The sequence below is a fragment of the Typopeltis vanoorti genome, chromosome 8, assembly GCF_054136105.1.
Source record: "Typopeltis vanoorti isolate ZY-2024b chromosome 8, IOZ_Tvanoo_1.0, whole genome shotgun sequence".
Classification (NCBI taxonomy): domain Eukaryota; kingdom Metazoa; phylum Arthropoda; class Arachnida; order Uropygi; family Thelyphonidae; genus Typopeltis; species Typopeltis vanoorti.
The window spans coordinates 66,001,983-66,026,519 of NC_143556.1; the positions used below are offsets into that span (position 1 = coordinate 66,001,983).

At 36.4% G+C, this 24,537-nt stretch overlaps 1 protein-coding gene across 1 annotated transcript in view; it reads left to right on the forward strand.

The window, feature by feature from the left end:
- LOC150104065 (uncharacterized) overlaps positions 1-24,537 on the forward strand; it is a 387,411-nt gene that overhangs the window by 247,967 nt on the left and 114,907 nt on the right. The window contains 3 exon segments of the mRNA XM_090396391.1: positions 3,332-3,438; positions 18,836-18,925; positions 24,152-24,245. Of these exon segments, the coding sequence (XP_090252517.1) occupies positions 3,332-3,438; positions 18,836-18,925; positions 24,152-24,245 (291 nt within the window).

Below are 24,537 nucleotides of genomic sequence, written 5' to 3' on the forward strand. Positions count from 1 at the left end.
AACTCCCTTGCCTCTTTCACTTCCTCTAGTACATTTCCTCCAACAAAGTATACGGCTTCCCATTGATGGATCCCAACCTTCAAAACCTTTATAGATTATGAGAAGGGTTGCTACCCAGACTGGTATTGAGGTCCCCCTCAGTGGGACCTAGATACAAGAAGATATACTGAGGTTAAATCCTGTAGAAGTCATTTTCCATATGCAAGTAAAATGGTGTATCTGCATATGTTTAGAATACTCTAGATCCTGGGTCTCGCTCCCACTGAGTAGACCTCAATAAAGGTTGAAACTGGTCTGAATAGTGACCTTCCCATAAATAATGCATAGCAATATACAAGTCCAAAAAGGAAATGTGCTTTGCATTATGGGATTCTAAGGCAATTGACATGACGTCAACAGCCTCTATATATAAGTTGCTTAATCATGAGATATGTTTGCTTACATTGAGTATGAAATGGAAACGAGAATATTATTATTACCCCCCCCCTCCCGTGGAGTCTGAAGACTTGTCGCGGGAGGCAAGCACTGTTACATACAAAGCCTATCAAACTGTGCTTTAAACTTCCACATAATGTCAGGCAAAGCATTCCACTGACCAACTACTCTCCATGCAAAGAACTCGCTCCTTACACCCTTGCTCACACCCTCCTTATACAACTTCCAGGTATGTCCCCTTGTTTTCCCCCATTCTATGAAAAATTTTTTCTTCCACATTACCCTGGTAACAACCTTTTACCAACTTAAATGTCTCAATCATATCCTCTCTTCCTCCTATTCACAAGACTTTGCAAACTGCATTCTCTCAATTTGTTCTCATATCTCGCATCTTAAAAACAAGTTACAACCTTAATCAGTCTTCTCTGGATCCTTTCCAGCACATTCTCATCATCATAAAAACCAGGTAACGAAATCTGTGCACAATAATCCATATGAAGCCTGATCAAGGCCTTATACAATGGAACCAGAATCTCTTTATTTCTAGAAGTTAAGGTCCTCTGCATCATTGCATAATCTGATGTGAGTCTTTGCAACTTGTGCAACATAACCTCTGAATTTCAGATTGTGTCCACCACCACCACTACTCCAAGGTCTCTTACCTCAACTTCCTCCAAAATTTCTCCATCAAGTGTATACTTTGCATACCATTGTTGCCTACTGAAGTTCAGAATTTTACACCTGACAACATTGAATTGACAGCTCAACACTGTTGCTCATTCTCACAATCTATTAATCCTCCTGTAAGACCACTTCTGCTTGATTCCTCATCACTCTTCCTAGTTTTGCATAATCTTCAAACAGTTGTATATCACTAGTTAAGCCTTTCTCAATATCATTAATATACAGATTAAATAACAATGGTCCCAAAACTGATCCTTGCAGCACAGCGCTAGTGACCTTCCTCTTTCGAGATAGTGTCCCCATGTACACAACTTGCTGATACCTATCCATTAGCCATTCGTCTATCTAATTCACTAGTCTATCATCCAATCCCCCTCTGCTTCAGTTTAATGACAATCTATCAAAAGCCTTTGCAAAATCTAAGTATATGACTGTATATGTATCTCCCTTGTTTAATACATTTGTCACCTTGTTATAGTAATATATATATATATACATACATATAGCAAGTTTGTAAAACATGACCTGCTTTACCAAGCCTATGCTGACAAGCACAAAGAATACCACTGTTATCAACCCATTTTTGTATCCTATATCTCACCAAACTTCTCCAATACCTAACTCCAGATATCCAGATTAGCCTATAATTTATTGCTTTACCCTTATGTGAAGTGGAACATTTTTTGCCTTCCTTCCGCTCCTTTGTGACTTGTGCTGTTGTAAGACTCTGATGCTAACTCCCTGAAGCATTCCCTCAAGATGCATTGTGATATGTCATCAAGTCCTATTGCCTTGTTGACATCAAGCTTACTTAATTCCTCATATACCTATTGCTTGCTCACCATTAAGTCTTCTCTCATTTCATTCTCCACACTCGAGCTTCTGATTTCACATTGAGGATGAAACACTCTGAACTGCTCACTGAACACCTCTTTTGTATATTATAATTTAGGTGGTAGATGATTTTTATGATTGATTGTGACAACAATGTTGTTTGTGAATTTGAATTCCACTGTAATATGGATATTTGTGAATGTGTGGTAGATGATTTTCATCAGCCATTGTGATACAACCACCTTGTTTAGTGAAGACCTAAAAGCAATGAAAAAAAGTTCCATGTTTGATCTCTAAAGTAGGCCTCGGCTCATTTACAATACTGACCTGTTGTGAGTTTACATCTTTTTTTTTTTTTTTTTTTTTTTTGTGGTTTGAGTTATTATACAAAGAATATATATATTTTACTAATGAAAATCAACACTATTTTTTTCAGTCAGTAAAGCAGGCCTCGGCTCATTCACACTAATGTATTGTTGGTTTACAGCTTTTTTGTGGTTTGAGTTATTATACAAAAATATATATATATACTTTACTAACGAAAATCAATAAACCTGTGAAAAAGCTCCTACATTTGTCAGTGCATTATGATGTTTGACCGTGAAGCTAAAACTGAGTGTGAAGTAAAGACAGAATTATGACAAGAAGTTTAGGCAGTCATCCTTTTCTTGTCCTCTTTATAAAATGTCTCTTTTTACCACTCTTTGCTGCCCATTCACTTTCAGTAGTGATCAGATGGAAATTAACAATGAGTTTCTTATTGCTGCCAATTCAATATATTTTATGTTTGAATCATTTTATTTTGTGTAGTTAATTATTATAAGTAGCCACAGAGGGTGATATTCCTCCCCCCACCCTCCAGATTTGCCTGATAGTTGGGCTTTAGTTATGGCAAATGTTTTTTTTTTTTTGGTTAAAGTAGACAAAAAAAAAATGAAGTTATTACCAAGATAGCATATTATATTATTATTATTATTATTTGACACCTCCAGGGAGTCCAAGGACTCATAGAGGATGATTTATTAATATTGATATTGATTTATTTAGATTTTTGCACATTAGAAAAAATTATTTAATTAATAGATGATTAGTACATACTATAAATAATAGATGATTAGGTGCATACTATAAATACTAGCCAATACTATTGTAAATTTGAGTTGAAACAAAATATTGAGCAGTAAATGGCATTTCTTCTTTTAAAAAAATTAATAGATAAACATTTTACTATTTTTTATGCTTCTATATATATTATTCACTTCAGGATCATAATATATATATATATATTACAATTTAATTTCATAGATCTATAAATACTATATATATATATATATATATATATATATAGTATTTAAACGATTATTATTTAATTTCATAGATCTATATTTAAATGATTCAGCATCTGATGAAGAAGGGAGGAAAGTAACATTTGCTGTATTTCTTGGGTGCCATGGAGATTATGCTCGTTATTTGGCTGAATCCAAGGCAAGTTTTAATTTATAATTACATTTTTGTTATTTATATTAACCACTTTTTGAGTTTAAACCACATGAGAATTTTATTTTTCATGAATGTAAACATTTTTTTTTGTTACATTACTCCACAATAAAGATTTCACACAGGGGCAAAGATTCTGGATGTGTGCTAGGTGTATGCCACAAATCCAGAAAAATTAATGAAAAATTATTTTTTAGTAGTTTTTTATAAATTTGAAATAAAATTATTTATATCAAATATTTATTTGAAATTATAGTCATAAACTGTTACAAATATCAAGATGTTCACAGTGTGACTGTAAATTAGATGAGGCAAGCATCCATCGCAGCACACGTTGACTAGTCGTATTGTTATTATTACATCAACTCTCTTGGAGTCAAACTCATTGAGGGGGGGGGCAGGTTTTATACCATTAACATTTACACAAATTATATAAGAAATATACATTATATTACATTACAATATGAAATAAGTATATGTATATTACAAAGTCTACAGGCTTATGGAAAATCTCTTCTGCCTGTAACATATCTATCATACTGAAGTTTAAACTCATTCACACTCTTAGCATTCACAGTATAGTTAGGCAATGCATTCCACTCAGCCACCACTCTCCACATAAAAAAAAAAAAAATTCTCACTCTCTTATTCACCACTTCCTTGCACAATTTCCAGGGATGGCCTCTAGTTCTCACCTTTCCTTATTTTCCACAATCTGAAAAATTTCTCTTGTATCCATCTGGTGAATACCTCTCAAGAGCTTAAATCATATCACCCCCTTCGTCTTCTATCAGACAAACTCTTCAGATTAAATGACTTTAAACTATCTTTATAGCTATCATTCCACAGTCCTGAAATCATTTTTGTCAACTGCCTCTGTGACCTCTTTAAAATATCTTCATTCCCTCTAATCTAAACCCCAGTGGCCTGATCAAGGCCTTATATAGTTGAATCACTAACATTTTATCTCTGCTTATTAATGTTATTAATCTTATGATTAATCTTAATATTGCAGCAATCTTCTGAATTGTCTTAATCACTTTTGCAGCATGCCCCTGAAATTTCAAATTTCAATTTGCCATAATGCCAAGATTCCATGCTTCTTCAACTTCTTCTAGCATACTTCCACGTGTAAAAATGTGGAATATTTCCACATTTATTTTTATCCTTCTCAACAACTTGAAACAGTGTGGAGGATATTTTGTGTACACGTTTTTCAAACCAGGAGTACAGGTTTGTTAAAGAATTTGCATAGCATTTTACATCTTGGAAATGAAGGATTAAATTGATGTATTAATAGATTGGTTTTCTTTAATAAAGTTTTTTTATATAAATTTATTGATTTTTTTTAAAATAATGTTGCCTTACTACAGCATACCCACTGGAATATCCACTCTATGTCACTGTCTTCAGTGTCTATACACTTATGTATACAACTTTACAGTTATAAACTGTAAAGTTGTGTTCATTGTGTGTGTGTGTGTGTCTAACAGATCCACAGATTACAAAGCATGTTGGTATTTACATATTTACCTAGAATTTATTAATAAAGTATTTTAGATAAAATTACTCTAAACCTCCAAAAAGTATTCTTTTTACCTTGCATGCCTTGTTTTCATTTTTTCCTCCATTTTTAAAGCATTTTAGAAGCTTCTTCAGAGATAATTCTTGAACTTTGTTGATTCATTTAACTTCATGGTGTCCATGCTATCAGCCACACTTTTCACATCATCAAATTCCTGACATGTATCCTCAAGGAAGTGTACAGGATATGATAGTACTACATGAAAAATTTACATCATTACTAACTTCCTGTCTACAATTTTCCTCCGAAATCAATCTGTCACCTGTCAAGACTCCAACATTATCAGATCTTATATTTCTATTTTCTATATAAGAGTTCAGAGTAAAAAGAATTCCTGGATTGTTAAGATTGAATGTACAAGCACATGATTTATCTTGCAAATGTCTTAGTTGGCCAAGTTGTTAATGTATCTGATCTCCAACCAATAGGTTGCAGGTTCAAATTCCATCATGGCATGGATGTTTTATGATTGTCTTTAGGTGGGAGATGAATTGCATCACTTGATGCAAGACCACTACCCTGCTTATTGGAGGCCTGAAGTGGCTTGAAAAAGTTCCATGTTTGGTCTCTAGAGCAGTGTTTCTGGACTATGCAAAAAATAACTAAAAATGCAAATATACAGGGTTGTCTGCGCGGTTAGCCTAGTGGCTATGCGCTTCGCAACCATATGCCTGGGGAAGGAGTGTCCTAGGTTCGATTCCCGTCGGTGACGTGAGGAGCTTGAAGGATCTTACTCAGCCATAGCCAAGTTAGCCAGTCTTGGGTGTGGACAGCAGGGTTTTTTCCCCAATTTATTCTGGGGTTTTTCATCCCGCAAAGCAGGCAAACTGGCCTTGAGAACTCAACACTACAGGCCATAGGATACACCGGGGCATAAGGCTGACCACCTTAACCTGTAAACGGAGTGAGGTCCGATGATCAATGGACCCTCGACACCGCAAGGTAAAAGAGGGCATAAGGAAGATGACATGACATATACAGGGTTGGCCCATAAGTTATGAATGTTTTTAAAATGTGAATTATTCATAACTAATAAAAAAAAACCTCCATGTTCTGCATTTCATTATAACTAAAAAAGAATAAAAATAATAAATAAGTTATTAAATGTGAAACCCCTTTTGTGAATTATGGGCCAATCTGTATTATAAAAATTAAGAAAATAGAAAAAACCTCAGCTCACTCGCTTTCACGAGTGGGAATCATGTTAAAAAAAAGTGATATTTCACGTCATTTTTTTTTAATGTCTGTCTTTAACAAACACATTACTGTTTTTAACCAGTTCATCATCATCATCAAATTCCTGCCATGTACCCTCAAAGGGTGTACAGGATATGATAGTACTACATGAAAAAAATTACATCATTACTAACTTCCTATCTACAATTTTCCTCCAAATCAGTCTGTTACTTGTCAAGGCTTCAACATTATCAGATCTTATATTTCTATCATCTAAGGCACTTTGTACCGTATCAATCCACCTATATCTTGGTCTTCCTCTGGGTCGTTTTGCTGCCAACCTGGCAGAGAACACTTGTTTTGCTAATCTTTCTTCGCCCATTCTGTTTAAGTGACCATACCACCTGAGATTAGCTCTGCTAACGCATTCTTAGATGTTGACAATGTCAAGTTCTTTCCTAATATCCTCGTTTTTAATATGATATTGCTATTGATGTCATCTTTTCACGCCTATAATCTTTCTCAGGACTCTCATATCTGCGGTCTCTAGTCTTTGGTCAAGTGTTTTACTTCTGACCCAGCTCTCAGATCCATAAGTTAAAACTGGTTTGAACACTGCCTTGTATACAGCTAATTTAGTATTCCGACTAATTTCTCTCTTATTCCATATGAATTTATTCAATTGACTTCCCACCATACCAGCTTTGCTGATTCTGTTGTCTATTTCTATATTTAATTTACCATCTTCAGTAAAAATCGTGCCTAAGTAGCTGAAATGTTTCACTTGTTCCACAGGTTCTCCATTCACAACACAGTTCACATTTTCAGTGATTCTGCCTATTTTCATTGTCTTTGTCTTTTTATTGCTGACCTTCATGCCATATCTATTACAACAGCTATTCAATTTAGTCAGAGAATCTTGCAGACTTGTAGCGGATTTATTTAGAAGTATAACATCATCCGCATAAAGCAAAGAGCTGACATTAACATCTCCAATTTTGATATCATGTTTAATACCACTTTCCTTCATAATGTGATCCATATAGATAATGAATAATAGAGGGGATAATGTACATCCTTGTCTCACACCAGATTTAACATTAAACCATCTTCCTGTACTTCCTTCAATTCTAACTGCTGACTTACAACTCAAATAAAGACTACGTATTGCTTGATATGATGCCCCATTGACACCATATAACTGTAGCATATTGAATAGTTTCTCTCTTGCCACCTTGTCATATGCCTTTTCCAAATCGACAAAACTTATATACAGATCTCTGTTATATTCCCATGCTTTCTCGACTATTTGTCGTAAAGTGAAAATCTGATCCTGACAGCTTCTATTTGGCCTGAATCCAGCTTGTTCTTTACCAAGCTTTTCTTCCACAATTCTTCTCAACCGTTTCTCAAGTATACTTGCATAGATCTTGCCAGGAACACTCAGTAGGAAAATACCTCTATAATTCTCACATTCAGTTTTATTTCCCTTTTTATATATGGGTACTATGAGAGCTCTACTCCAATCATCGGGAATTCGTCCCTCTCTCCAGGCTTTCTGAACTATGCAGTGCATCCACTGTAAGACTCTTGTACCACCATACTTCAGCATTTCTGATCAAATATCATCTACTCCTGCTGCCTTTCCACATTTCAAGCCTTTGATGGCTTTTTCTACTTCAAGTATGGATATGTATTCCTGACTGCATGCCTGGTCAGTGTTTTTTACCACTGCGCTGTCATCACTGCTTGTTGCATTTAGCAGTTTTTCAAAGTAATTACTCCATACTTCAAGGATATCTTTTTCTTCGGTTTTCATGTCACCTTTATCATCTCTAACTCCTTTTACAGCACTCTTTCCTCCATTCCTAAGCTTCTTCAACAACCTCTAGAATATTTTGCCACCTTCTTGATATTTATTTTCTATATTCTTGCCAAAGTTCTCCCATGACTTTTGTTTAGCTAGTTTTACAGTGTTTAGCATTTTTGCATTTGTCTCTGTATTCTCTAAGAGAACAAGCTGACTTATTTGACAGGAACTTTTGATATGCTTTCTTCTTTTCCTTCACTGCCTCTTTAACTTCCTGTGTCTACCAGGGAGTTCTGATTTTTTTATCCTTGCAGACAACCTCACCACATGCCTCTCTAGCAGAATCAATCAATGTTTCCTTAAGAATTTGCCACTGAATCTCCAAGGTTTGATTCCTGTTCTCAACCTCTTTCATTTTTTCTTCAATAATCTTTGTGTATTTTAGTCTACAATTCATATCTGAGAGCTGCTCAACTTTTATTCGCTTTAAAACTTTCTTACATGTTATTCTTTTCAATATGAAATTCAATTTTATCCTGCTCAAGACTAAACAGTGATCACTTCCAATTTCAAATCCTCTGTACACTCTAGTGTCCTACACCAGGGAGAAAACATCACTATCAACAATAACATAGTCAATGAGACTTTTCTTATTCCTTGCCTCTTCTCTCCATGTGAATTTGTGCACATTTTAATGTTGGAACATGGTGTTAGTAATAACCAGTCCATGTTCTGAGCAGAAATCCAACAGATATTTGCCATTATTATTAGCTTTGCTCTTTTCTCCAAATTTTCCCAAAATATTTTTGTATGTCTCACAATCATTTCCTACTCTGCCATTTAGATCCCCAACAAGGACCAACTTTTCCTTTTTCATTGTGTCAGTTGCTTTTTCTAAAGCCTCAAAAAATTCCTCCACTAGAGCCTTCTGTGGGACCGTAGGCACAAATAAGTCTCATTGTCCAGTTCTCCATTCTCATATTTGCCCACATTACTTGAGACTGACTGCCATTCAAGAAGATTAGCCTCGTATTTTGTGTTGAATACTATGGCTACTCCTTCTTTTCCTTGATTGTCATTGCCTGAATATAACATTTTGTATTTATTGCTCAGAAAGATCTCACCAGTTTTTGTCTTTTTTGTTTCAGTCACTCCTATTATGTCGATCTGGTACTTATCTAATTCCTCAGCTAACTCCATTTCTTTGCCATTCAGGCTTCTTATGTTGATAGTACCGATCTTTAACTTTGGTGATGTTGAATTGGGGTTTGTTTTCAGATTTGTTCCAGTAGCTGACTTTTCGCCGTTTGCCCTGGTTCGTTCCCTGGCGAAAACAACGGGGGAACCTTGTTTAACCGACGCCCCAGCCGGCATGTACCATCATTTTTTATTTTGGTTTAACCAATAAGAATACAATTTGGTTGGCTAAATCCCAAATTGCCAGCCCATCCTCTTTCGTTCAGTATCCAGGTAGATAACCGACAGGGTGCACCACGAGAAGGTGAGGGTTGGACATTAGGTCAGAAGCCCTGGTCGGTTCTCCGCATTCCTTTAAAGGCTTTGTGGAGGTCTCCTCTCAGTTATACAGCTTTGACCCTTAAGCACCCCTTTGTTAAATACAAAATTAATAATGGAGAAACTCACGTAAAAAGATTATTTAATGGTATAATTTTCGGCTGTGTGTCAGAGGTATCTTCAGTACATTTTATGCTCAAATTAAACAATAACTGACAATTCCAAAAAAGTGCCACCTAAGTAGCTAGTGTAAGATAACTAAAAAGGTCAATAAATTTCCTAACAAAAAAAAAAAAAAAATTATATCTACCCTATAGATATAAAATGATAAGCCTTTTTATGAAACATTTCTATGTAACATTTTTGTGTCATGTTTTTTGTCCGACTTCTTAATATAACATATATTTAATAGTAATTAATAATAATTTGGTGTGAGTAGTGTAATTATTTTTAAATAGAAAAATATTAAGTGTTGCACTATTTTTATATAATACATTTTTTTAATAGCAAAATATTAAACGTTGCACTATTTTTATAGATATATAAGACAAAGCTAATATTGAACAAAAATGGCTGTTTTCAAGTCTTAGCAAGTAGTGCAACAACAAGGCGACTCGGAAGTAGTGCAGGAAGGGGCAGCTCGCGGTAAAGGTGTAGCAAGCTCTGAGCATCTGATCCAAAAATAACCAGCCCGGAACTGTGTGTGTGTGTGTGGGGGGGGGAGTTGGGTGCCATAGGCGACAGGGGAGCAGAGCCCCCCCCTAATATACAATAAAAAGTTAGGAAAGATTAGCTGATTTATAAAGTACTACCTCCCATAAAGGGGATAGACATAAACCATCAGATCTGTTTAAGTTAGGAGAGTGAAGTAAAGTTTCACATGTTTCTTTATAAAGAAGTTTCACGAGGAACCGACTTTTGTGAAGGACTCTTATCTTTTTCCATTGAACTCTATGTCTAGTGATGATGGCATGTTCTGCAAGTTCAGACTGTTCAGGTTCAAGGTATTGAATGTAAGACTGGTGTTCTTCTAGCCAAATAGAGGCAGATCTTCCTGTTTGTCCGAAATAAGATAATCCACAAGAGCAAGGAATATTTATGGATAATTGAGATGTGGAAGCTTGTCCTTAGGAGAAGTGAGAAGGTGGAGATTTTTCTGAATGGTCGAAAGGGAACAAAAATATTCAGTGGTTTTAAAACTTTTGCTATACGTTCACTAATGCCTTGTATGCCTTATATGCGTTATTTCTTCTGTATTTGAAGAGGAAGACATATTAAAACCACTCAAAGCTCTTTTGATGAAAGAATTCTTATCCATTAGATAGAAAGGAAGAAGTAATATATTGCAGTTCTTTCTTTCTTTAATAGATCGTCTGAAGAACAAAAGGAATGGGCCTGATGAACCAATGTTTTAATAGTTCCTGCCTTTTGACTGGGATGATGATGAGATTCAGCATGGATATAATGGTCTGTATGAGTCTTCTTTCTATATAGACTGAGAAATGTAGGTTACCATCTGGTTTGCGAAGAATTAAAAGATCTAAAAAGGCTAACTGCTTATTTGATTCTACTTCTAGGGTAAACTGGATCCTTGGATTAAGTTCATTTAACTTAGTGAGAAACTGTTGAAGTTCATCAGAAGAACCATTCCATATAGCAAAAATGTCATCGACATATCTGAACCAATGAGTAGGTCTGGGAGAAATGTTGTCAAAGATACGTTGTTCAAAATGTTCCATAAAGAAATTGGAGATAGCAGGAGAAAGAGGATTGCCCATTGCTCTTCCTTCAATTTGTTGATACAACTTATTTTTAAAGGAAAAATAAGTCTTCTTTCTATAGAAAGAAAACTCATACAGCCATTATATCCATGTTCTTCTAGTCAGCTAGAAGAACAGCAGTCTTATATTCAATACCTTGAACCTGAACAGTCTGGACTTGCAGAACATGCCATCATCACTAGACATAGAGTTCATTGGAAAAAGACAAGAGTCCTTCACAAAAGTCATTCACAAAAGTCTTTCACTCTCCTAACTTAAACAGATCCGATGGTTTACATCTATCCTCTTTATGGGAGATAGTACTTTATAAATCAGCTAATCTTTCCTAACTTTTAATTGTATATATAATTTTTTTTATTTTTTTGTTTTTTGGTTAAGAAATTTATTGACCTTTTTAGTTATCTTACACTAGCTACTTAGGTAGCGCTTTTTGGAATTGTCAGTTATTGTTTAATTTGAGCTTAAAATGTACTGAAGATGCCTGTGACATGCAAGCGAAAATTATACTATTAAATAATCTTTTTACATGAGTTTTTCCATTATTAATTTTGTATTTATATGTCTGCTCATGGTATTCCATTATTCCATTATTAAGACAGTCTTATATTACCACAGATTGCTTGCTAATGGTGTAATGTATTGCCTACATAATTATAAGTTCAATATTTATGAATGAAATATGGAACTTATAATTTTCCTAGCAGAATCTTCTGCTAGGAAGTTATTGGTATGTTATTGGTATCAAAACTCTCACTAAATTGTAAATTAGTAAATGAGCCCATATCAGATAGATATAGGAAAAAATTATTGTCAGTGAAATGTGGCTAACAGAAAGAGAAGTTGAAGGATATAGCATATTTCAGGAGGGTGTGGAAAAGCATTCACTTATCATAGCAGATGAAGTGGGTGTGGCATTACAGAATATTTCGTGCTGTAAGATGAAGGAAAGTAAGGATTGTAAGACATGAGATATCTAAGAAAATTGCATTAGCTAGTACAAAGCAGATTATCATTATGGGAGATTGGAACTGATTCTTCTTTATTAAATTCTTAAGAGACACTTGTTTCCAGCTGTATTTGGTCATAGCTAGGTTTTAGCTAAGTATGCAAAATCATGACAAAAATGTACTTGCCAAATACTCCTTTTTTTTTTAATAATATGTCCTAAAAAAAATCAATAGTTCCATAAGGTAATTAATAGTGCTGTATTATTGTTTGAAGAATATCTTCATTGTGTGAGCCATTCCAAGGAAATGCCATCATACCATGCCTTAAATACATTTAATTTGCAGAGAATTTAAATATATTTAAATTCTCTGCAGACACCTCAATCAATGCATTCCAATCATTCACTCTCCATGCAAAAAAAGCCTGCTTCTCACTCCCTTGCTCACAGCCTCATTATACAGCTTCCAGGGATGACCTCTTGTTCTCTGTCTATCTCCCACCATTTTATGAAAAACCCCTTCAATGTTAATCCTAAAGCCACCCCTTACCAACTTGTACATCTCTCTCACATCACCTCTCTTGCACCTATCACTAGACTCTGCAAATTGCATCTTCTTAACTTTTCTTCATACTTAACATTCCAGAGACCAGTAACTACTTTAGTCAATTGCCTCTGGACTGTTTCCAACATCTCTTCATCCTTTTAAACTAAGTGACCAAATCTGTGCACAGTGGCCACTTGAGGCCTAATCATGGTATTATACTGAAAATTTATTTATCACTAGGTTAGACTATAATAGATTTAGTTTAATCCTTTATCCCAGTGAGAGCAAACAAAGTTTGCGCCTGAAAATATCTTCAGGACTAACTTTGTTTGCTCTCACTGGGATAAAGGATTAAACTAAATCTATTATAATCATGGTATTATACAATGGAACAGAATCTCATTACTTCTAGAAGTCAGTGTCCTCTGTATCATTGCCATAATTCGTTGTGTTATCCTTACAATTTTGGAAATGTGTCCTCTAACTTTTAGATACTTATCCACCATCACCCCAATATCTCTTATTTCCTCTGCCTCCTCCAATAATATATCCCCACCAGGAATAAATTCTACATCCCGTCTTTATTTTTCAAATTTCAAAACCTTACATTTCATAATATTGAACTGGAATCCCCATTCACTGTCTATTTATGTCTCCTTGTAAGCCACAACAACAGCTCTACTCCTCATAGTTCTTCCCAACTTTGCATTATCTGAAAACAGCTTAATATCCCCCATTCAAATCTTCCCCAATATTATTAACATAGAGGTTAAACATCAATGGTCCTAAAACAGACCTCTGAGGCATACCACTAATGACTTTCCTCTTCCATGATATTGCTCCTCATACACAACCTGCAGATACCTATCAAATAGCCAGTCTACAATCCAATGCACTAGTCCAACATCCTGCACATATGCTCTACTTTGACTATCAAACTTTTAATGGATTACTACATTATCATGTGATAATTTATCAAAAGCCTTTGCAAAATCTAAGTAATGCCTTTGTGTATCCATCTCCCTCATCCAATGTAGCTGTCACCTTATTGTAATTAGTAAATGGATTACTAATTACAATAAGGTGACATGACCTCCCTTTAGCAAATCTGTGCTTTCCATCAAAGCACAGATTCTGAATTCACTAACCTCTTCAACACTTTAACCACAACACCTGATTGGCCTATAATTTGATGCTTGAGCTCTGTCACCTCCTTTATGAAGCAGTACAATTTTTCCTTGCTGCCACTCCTTTGGAACTTGACCCAATGTACGACATTAACACCAATTATGTCAAGGCCGATGTCAACTTCCTGGTACATTCCTTCAAAATATGTGGTGAAAACAATAGCCTTTCTAAATGCCCAACATTAAATCCTTCAAATGCAATACATCAATTTTAAACCATTCCAACTCTCCTTCAAATTCACTCCACAGATTTACAAATTGAACCCCCTTTGCCTCACAACTCAGCAATCTTACTATTCATTGCTCTCCTTCTCAATTCACTGTCTGGGCAAAACACCTACAACTTTTCCAAGAACATTTATTATTATTGTTATATGACACCTCCAGGGAGTCCAGACTCATTTATTAAACTATATTTAATACCCTTTTGTTTTCAGGTGACCAGACAATCATAGCAAGAAGTGAAGATTAACTCTAGAGATCAATATACTCCTTAAATAATTGCTAAAAAATTTGAGTGCAAATCTCAACAGAGAACAAAAATCATGACTTTCAAAGAACTATCTCAAGTCAGAAGTAAAATCATGATTGAAAATAAAATTTTAGAACAAATTAATTGCTTTAAATGCTTCAGATGTGCTGTATCATATACAAAAGAAGCTGGCATTGTTATCAAAATTTCAAACTTCCTAAAGATAAGGAGGATAAATAATAATATTTTCAAATATAATCAAGTTGAAAAGCATATATTTTACAAGTGTGATAGGATTACATTTGAATGGCTTTGGAGTGAGTGCACTAGAGAAAATGTTGCTAGATGGAAGGGCAGTGTGTGATGCAAGCAAGAGAAGAAGAGACAAAGTGAAAGATCAGGGAGTGGTACCAAAGAGGCAGAAGTGCTTGCCAGTGTAGTAGCATGAGAGATGAAGAGAGAATGAGAATGCAAGAGGAACAAGGAAACAGGAGAGCCTGGGTGGACAGAGAGACATGGCATAGAGAGAGAGAGAGAGAGTGGATGTTGAAAGTAGCATTGTGAATGTCTGTATGGAGATGGAGTATATTGCAGTGTGTGTGTGTGTGTGTTGGGAAGATGAGACTGAATGGATATATGTGGTAAGCAGTAATAAAGGTGATTGGGCAAGGACAGGTGTGGAGAGGAAATCACAACCAACAAGTGGCTTGGATAGGATAGATTCTAGACCTAAAATTGAACTGCTATTTTTGTTTTCACAAATTCCAGAACTATTAGAAATAAGGGAGATGGTTTCAACTGATTGAAAACATAGTTTTCAATTAGTGAAACATAGTTGAATGAAGATGATATCCAAATGGAAATAGAAATGAAAGGATACAGTATTTTTCGAAAGGATAGAAAGGACAGTAAGGGAGGAGAAGTGCTGCTGATAACAGCAGGATAATTATGTCCACATAAGGTACAAATGAAAGAGGAAAATAGTGGCAATGGTTATGAGGCAGTGTAGTGTAAAGTAGAGGTTGACAGGAAGACATATTTAGTTGGATGTTGCTATAGAATAGAGAATGTGGAGGGTGGTGATGAAGAAATGTATAAACAACTTGGATTAGTAAACAAAGCTAGGGTAATCATTATGGACAGCTTTAATTATGGCTATATAGATTGGAATAAAGAGATAGCACTTTATCTGGTCTCTTTCAACTAAAAGTGAGTTAGCTGGGCTCATATGGAGGTTGGAGGGGGGGGGGTCATCCCCCAGAACAGACAAACTGGCCTGTGAACACTCTCATCTACAAACATAGGACATACCTGGAGGCATAGGGCTATATGACCTCTCCATTGCTTCTGGCTTAGTATCACCACTCTGGGTCTGCTTCCCACTAACGAGACCTCAATAAAGGTCGAAACCGGTCTGGGTAATGGCCCTTTCCCTTAATACATAGCAGTATAAATGTCTGCAAGGAGATGTGCTTTGCATTATGGGAAATACTGAGACAAGGAGTGATGAGAGCTTGATCCACCTTTGCTACGAGTCGCCAAGGGATGTACCACCTTACCTCAGTCCTGAAGATATTTTCAGGCACAAACTTTGTTTGCTTACACTTGGATAAAGGATTAAACTAAATTTATTATAGGCATAGGGCTACTACCTTATCCTTTATACAGTAGCGGTTAAATGTCGAAAAATCCTTGGCACTTCAAGGTAAAAGAGGAGGGAAGGAATAAGAATAATAAGATAAGAAGAGATAGCATTTGAAAATAAGGAAAATGAATTTCTCGAGTTCTTGAGAGATAACTATATCAGGCAGCATATAAAGGAGGGCATGCAAGGATTATTTCATCAGAGGATGTAATTGTGAGTGGGGGGTTTCACACTTTCCTCCAATTAGTGAAAATGATCATGAAGTTGTGGCTAGCCATGTGCAGACTTCTGTGAGGAAAGGATTTATGTTTAATTACAGGGCTGGTGATTATGACAAGTTTCAGAAACAGCTTGGAGCTATAGCATGGAAGACTTGAGTAGTAAGGAAATAGATGCTGCTTAGGAACTGACAAAGAAATACATAACGTCAATGTGTGAATGTATTCCATAGGCCAAAAGGCTGAATAAGGAAAGTGTAAAATGGATGAATGAGGAGCTTAAGCATGAAATCTGGAAGCAGGTACTTTAGGGGCAATAAAAAGAATAATGGTAATAATCAGTTACATGAAAAATGTAAAGAACAAGCCAGGATAATGACTCATTTAGTAAGGAAAACAAAAGTGGAGTATGAGCAGATATTGACATATCAGGCAAAGAAACCGTAGATAATTTTTCAGATATGTGGCAAGTAGAAGGAAGAATGATCATGGTAAGATGATGAAAATGGTAGAATGGTAACTGCTGAAGAAGACATAGTTGAGGTATTCAGTGATCAATTTATAAGGTTGTTTCATCCTGATCAGAATGGAATCATGAGGAACTTAAATGTAGAGGACATAGGAGAGGATGGCTTAATTGTGAGTGAGCAGGAGGTAGTTGAGGTAATAGGTAATATCAATAAGGTGATAGGATTTGATGACATATCACCACACAGGGAATGTTCCAGGGAATTGGCAGTAGCATTGGCATGCTTCTTTAATAAGATTCATACAACAGCACAGGTTCCAAGTGAGTGGAAGGAGGGTAAAATTGTTCCACTGCATAAAGGTGGTGATAAGGCTAGTGTGTATATCTGGAATTGTGAAGGTACCAGTGAGATTGGTGAGAAGTAGGAATCAGAAATGCGTTGATAACAGCAGTATTCTCTGTAGTTATCAGCATGGGTTTGTTCAAGAGGGATCACATTTTATTAACTTATGTACTATAACAAGGTGACAAATGCTGCATATACAGTGTTGTACTTGGACTTTGCAAAACCTTTTGATAGACTGCTGCACGATAATCTGTTAAATAAATTGAAAGAGATGGGATTGGTTAACATACTTCTGAGTTAGATCAATGACTAGCTTTCAGATAGGTATCAGAAAGTTGTATATGGGGGGGCGGGGGGGGGCGAGTGAAGTATCTTGAAATAGGAAGGTCACTATTTCAAGTGCTGCAGGGATCAGTTTTGGGACCATTGTTGTTCAATTTGTATATTAATGCTATTGGGATGGGTTTAACTTATGATATGCAGCTGTTTGCAGATGATGCAAAATTAGGAAGAGCAATGCAGAATCAAGTAGATGGTATCATCTTACAGGAGGACTTGAATCGATTGCATGAATGGGCAAGTAAGTGGAATTTTGAATTCAATGTTGCAAAGTGTAAGGTTTGAAATTTTGTAAGCAATGATAGGATGCTATATATATGCTTGATGGGAAAACGTTAAAGGAGGTAGAGGAAATGAGAGATCTGGAGTGGTGATGGACAAGGACCTGAAATTCAAAGGCCACATTGCACAAGTTGTGAAGATGTCACATCACATAATGGCAATGATAAAGAGGACCCTGACATGCAGAAGTAAAGAGGTTAATACCATTGTATAATGCCTTGATCAAGTCTCATGTATAATATTGTGCCAGATTTGGTCATTAGGTTTTCATGGTGATGAGGATATGTTGGAAAGGATCCAGAGAAGACTCACAAAGGTGGTCAGTGGTCTTTAGAATGTGGAGTACGAGGACAGAGTGAGAGAATGTAAGTTGCAGAGCCTTTGGAACAGAAGGAAAAGAGGGGATTTGATTGAGTATGGTTGGATGAGTATTGTGTGCAATAGTGTGTACCTTCCACAATGAGTCTCTGACTCCATGGAAGTCAGATGTTAACAATAATAATAATAATACAAGAATAAGAGTTTATAAGGTTTTGGCAAGACCTTCTCTACTGTATGGAAGTGAATATGCACAATAAAACTGCAGAAGAAAAAAAAAAAATAGAAACTGGAGAAATTAGATTCCTATGAAGAACGGCAGGCTGTACTTTGGGACAAAAAAAGAACCAAGAAATATGTAAAGAACTAAAAATAGACTTGGTATCGGACAAAATGTATGAATATTGAAAGAAGTGAATTGAACATGTTGAAAGAATGAACAGTTTGACTACAGAAAAGAGATACTATGATACCACCCAATTGAAGGACATAGAGGCCAGAGACAATGAAGGAAAATATGGAATGAGACCAGAACAGGCCACTGGTCTAAAATCCCTGAAAGGGTGATGATGATAGTAATGACAGATAAATCTATGCTTTAAAATGGCAAGCCATATTTCATAAAAGAAACCTGTTTTTGATAAATGCAAATGATGAAATTATGCAAATTTTATCCTTAGCTTTGAGATATTTTAAATTCTAAATTGCCTTGTGTTTTAAATTATTTTATTTTATTTTTAAATCAATAGGAGCCAAAACTGCTGGTAATAGGCTCTGCTGTGCTAAATCCTAAGACTAGGTGGGATCTCCTTGATAATGTCGCAAAAAGAGTGTTTAAGGTAAAATATTTAATTTAAAGATTGTTTAAAATTTCTTTTCATTATGATAATTTTTTCTTACTTTTTATTTTTTATTATATTATATTATTATTATATTATTATATTATAGGCAGAGAAAAAAAAAAAAAAATGGTGGCGGCATTGTCATTCCATGATTTTAATTTGGATTTCAGTCGGTTCGTTAAGTGTGAGGTCTGTTATATGTATTCCTTCGACTACATAAATGATTTGTGGATGTTTAGTGCGGATGGAAGAAGGGTGTGTGCGAAATGTGACCTGAACGAGGAATTGATGAATGCGAATATGAAGTTGATGACAGAAAGTGCTAGTACCAATAGTGTCGCGAGTGCACGTTTGAAAGAGACGGATGGCGGGAAAGACAGGCGAAAAAATGTTAAAAAATCAGAAAAAAAGAAAAAGAGCGATTTGACAACCGTAACGGATGTTAAAAGGGACGAAAGTAAGGCGGAAAGAAACGAAATTGAGAGAACGAATGAAAGTAGAAATGGCGTGGTGCAGAAATCGCAAGTAAAAAAAATCAAAACAATGAATGATAGCGAAAAAAGAATGACTGATGGCGAAAGTTGGACGCATGTTGGAACGAAAGTACTGAACCAAAGAAAGATGAATGACAGTAAAAGTGAGAAGAATGATAGCGAAAGTTGGACGCATGTTAGTCCGAAAGTACGGAAACAAAGAAAGATATGTGAGAGTGAGAAGAATGATAGTGAAAGTTGGACGTATGTTGGACCGAAAGTACGGAAACAAAGAAGGATGAATGAGAGGGAAAGTGAGAAGAGGGGGTCGAGAGTTAGAAAGTTAGAAAGATTTAATGATAGAGTGAATGTGTCACGAGGTTCGGAAGGTGAATTGGATTGGATGAAGCAAGAAATGAAATGGATGCGGAATGAAATTGAGAGAATTCAGGTCAAAACTATTAAAATAAATCATGATGGCATGAAAGAGATAACAAAAGATGAGCGAGTGGCGTTGTATGGCGACTCCATTATTAAAGGTGTGCTAGAGGATAAAATGCACAAGGTATGTTTTCCAGGCGGTAAAATGAGTAGAGTGATTGAGGCATTGAATATGAGGCGGGAACGAGCAAAAGAGTTAATTGTATTAATTGGTACGAATGATTTGAGAGAGAACAAAGAGCATGTCAAAATGAATGTCAGGAGACTGCTTGGAAAGATAAAGGAGAATAGTGTGACAGGAAGGGTGGTCAGTGTGTTGCCTAGGTATGATTGTGGTGAAATGAGGCGGAGAGCAAGGATTATGAATGATATTCTGGCTGAAATGTGTGAGGAGATGGGAGTAGAGTTTGTTAATGTATGGAATGAGTTTGAGGGACGAAGTGAGCTGTATGGGAGCGATGGACTGCATTTGAGTGGTTATGGTGTGAGTCGCTTGGAGAGACTGCTGCTGGAAGGTAGAGAAGTGAATAGAGAGAATGAATCAGATCGAGAGGGGAGTGATGTGGAAGAGCAGGAGAGTAAGACAGGAGAGATTGAAGGAGTGGAAATGAATGTGGAAGTGAGTGGTATGAGTATAGAAAATGAGAGAATGGGTGTGCAAGAGGAGCAGGGAAACGGCGAGGCTCAGGGTGGACAGGGATACACAGCGTGAGAAAGGTGGATGCTCCAAGAGGAGGTGAGAGAATGTGTAGGCAGGAAAGTAATGGGATGATCAGGGATCAAAAGGAAACAGATGGAATTGCAAAGGGTTCTAAAATGAAGAAGCAGAAAGGGAAATGGCCCCAGTCCAGCATGGAGAGATCACATCGAGTGAGTGGTATCAGTGGAACTAGCTGTAGATCCAGAAATGAGTTGTTGTGTTTGTATACCAATGCTAGAAGTATAAGAAACAAGGCGGATGAAATGGTTGCACTAATTGCGTCTGTGCACCCAGAGATTGTCGGAATAAGTGAGACATGGTTAGATGAGGATGACATCCTGACAGGAATAGAGATGGAAAGGTATGATGTGTTTCGTGAGGATAGAAGGGGTAAAAAGGGAGGGGGAGTGCTATTGATGATAGAGAAAGAGTTATGTCCATACAAGGTAGAGATGCAAGAGGGAAATGGGGCCAGTGGTTTTGAGGCAGTATGGTGTGAGATAGAGGTGAATAGAATCAAATACTTGGTGGGATGTTGTTATAGACCTGGTAATGTGGATGGTGGTGATAGTGAAATGTATAGTCAAATAAGCCAAGCAAATAAGAAAAGGGTGATCATTATGGGTGATTTTAATTATGGCAATATAGACTGGAATGAAGAGATAGCAACTGGAAGTAAAGAAAATGAGTTTCTTGAGTTTTTGAGGGATAACTACCTCAGACAGTATGTAACAGAGGGCCCAAGAGGATTAAGGGTCTTGGATTTGGTCATCATCGGAGGATGTAATTATCAATGAGGTATCAAATCATCCACCAATTGGTGAAAGTGACCATGAGGTGATTACTTGGGTGGTTGCCAGCAGTGCAAGGACCCCAGTGAAAAAAGGGTATATGTGGAACTACAAGGGGGGGTGATTATGAAGAGCTCAGGAGACAGCTTGCAGGTGTAGCATGGAATGAGGAGTTAGCTGGAAAAGAGATCAATGCAGCTTGGAGGATTTTCAAAAAATATTTAGTGGATGCAATGTCTAAATGTATACCACGGGTGAGAAGGTTAAATAAGTTAGGTGTGAGGTGGATGAATAAAGAGATTAAACATGCAATACAGAGAAAAAGGGCATTGTGGAGGCAGCATAAGAGAAGTGGAAGTAACCAATTTCATGAGTTCTACAAAGACCAGGCAAGGAGAGTGACTTGGTTGGTGAGAGTAGCTAAAGAGAGGTATGAACAGCAGTTAGCTAATGAAGCTAAAAAGAATCCTAGGGAGTTCTTTCGATATGTAGCCAGCAAAAGAAAGAATGATTATGGAAGGATGACATTGATTGGAGGAAATGGTATAAAGACAGCTGTTGCAGAATGTGTGGTGGAGATACTTAATGAGCAGTTCATAAAGATCTTTCAATCTTGTGAATGTGACTTCATGGAGAGATTAAGAGCAGTTGATGATGGGGAGGAGAGACTGACTGTAAGTGAGGAAGAGGTGTTTGGGGAGTTGAGTAAACTAGATGTAAATAAGGCTGTGGGACTTGATAATATATCACCGCGTATTCTGAAGGAATGTGCCAGAGAGTTGACACCTGCCTTGACATATTTTTTTAATACAAGTCTTGCACTTGGTCAAATCCCTAAAGAGTGGAAGGAGGGCAAGATTGTGCCACTTCATAAAGGAAGTGATCGAACTCAAGCATCAAACTATAGGCCTATCTGTGTGTCAGGTGTTGTGGTTAAGTTGTTGAAGAAGCTTGTGAGAACTAGGATCCAGAGTTGGGTTGACAACAATGGTATAATCTTTGATGGACAGCATGGATTTGCTAAAGGGAGGTCGTGTTTTAGTAATCTACTTACTTATTACAATAAAGTGACTGCTTCCTTGGACAGAGGAGAAGGATACACAGTAATATATTTGGATTTTGCAAAAGCTTTTGATAGAGTACCTCATGATAAGTTGACAGTCAAACTAGAGCAGATGGGGTTGGATATTAGATTAGTGCATTGGATTGGAGACTGGCTATCTGATAGGTATCAACAAGTTGTGTATGGGGGTGCAATATCCAGGAAAAGGAAAGTCACTAGTGGAGTACCTCAGGGATCTGTTTTAGGGCCATTACTATTTAACTTGTATATTAATGATATTGGCAAAGATTTGGATGGAGATATTCAGTTGTTTGCAGATGATGCAAAGTTGGGACGAACCATAAAGAGTAGTGAAGATGTTGTGGTCTTGCAAGAAGACTTGAATAAATTGAGTGATTGGGCAAGCAAATGGGGATGTGAGTTCAATGTTGCAAAATGTAAGGTTTTAAAATTTGGAAAACAAAGATGGGATGCAGAATTTATGCTTGGTAAGAATATATTGTTGGAAGTAGAGGAAATAAGAGATCTGGGAGTGATAGTGGATAAGGATCTGAAATTTAGGGGACACATCGCCAAAATTGTGAAGACAACACAAAGACTTCTGGGAATGATGAGGAGGACACTGACGTTTAGAAGTAGGGAGATTCTTGTTCCATTGTATAAGGCTTTGATTAGGCCACACATGGACTATTGTGCCCAGATTTGGTCACCTGGTTTTCAGAAGGATGAAGAGATGTTGGAAAGGGTCCAAAGGCGACTGACTAAGGTAGTTTCTGACCTCTGGAATGTCGAGTATGAGGAAAGATTGAAAAGATGTAATTTGCAGAGTCTAGTGGAGAGAAGGAAGAGGGGAGATATGATAGAGACCTACAAGTTGGTAAGGGGTTGTTATAGGATCAATGGTGGAGAAGTTCTACAGAGAATAGTGGGAGATCAGGGGAGAACCAGAGGTCATGCCTGGAAACTGTATAAAGAGGGTGTGAGTAGGGGAGTGAGAGGCAGGTTTTTTTCGTGCAGAGTTGTGAATGATTGGAATGCCTTGCCTGAGAGTGTGGTGTCTGCACGGAGTTTGAATGTGTTTAAGACCCGGTATGATGAGATGTGTGTGAGATAAAAGGACCTCCTAGATGAGTCTTTGACTCCATGAGGTCTTGTTTAATAATAATAATAATAATATTATTCAGAATAACTAATAATAATATATGATTAGTTATTCTGAATGGTTGCATTAATTATTTTTATTTGTATGTCTCACTAATGAAAGGTTGTAGACCTATAGTAATTAGTACTGTAGGCAAGCCATTCAAAAAATTATGTCTCATTCATATCATTCCTCCTCCAGAATTTACAGATAGCATTCCCACAATCTGCCCTCATATCCAGTATTCCAAGCACATAACACAACACTTGCTTTAAAATCTTCATTTCCTCAAAGATGTAGGTGACCAAACCCACGCAGTAGTCTGTAGTCCACGTCAGCGAAGTCCTTTTATAGTAAAACTATAACCTCTTTATTTAATTCAAGTTTGCATCTTTATTCATATCTCAGTATGGTAGCTACAGTTTTAAATCCATTCAATTTTGATCAACTTCATCCTATTCTAGAAAAAAGTCTTTCGATTTGCATTTCTTTAGTAACATGGAATCTGTATTGTGGGTTTGGCTTGTTGAATATTGTGTCCATGTTATTAACAGTTTAATATTATTTATTATTAATTTTTGATTACTTTCAAATCATTTGTTTTTTATTTGCAGGAATATGCTTTAAGAGTGGATCCAGTTTCCAATTTAGGCCTAACCTCAGAGAGTATTTTAAGTTACCACATTGGGGAAGTAACAAGGAGTAAAGGTACAGATTTTTATACTTATATTTTGGAAATTAGGTGTTTGGGTATATATGCAGTCCAGTCAGAATATGACCACTTTCATTATTTCACATCTGGTCATTCCACCTCACTAGAAGTGGAATGACCCTCTCTTCTTTCTGTTCAAAAGGCTTTGCAACTTACATTCTCTCACTCTGTCCTTGTACTCCACATTTTAAAGACCACTGACCACCTTTGTCAATCTTCTCTAGACCCTTTTCAACATATCAGATTTAGAAAACATAATCAAACTATATAAGGATTCTGAAATCATTT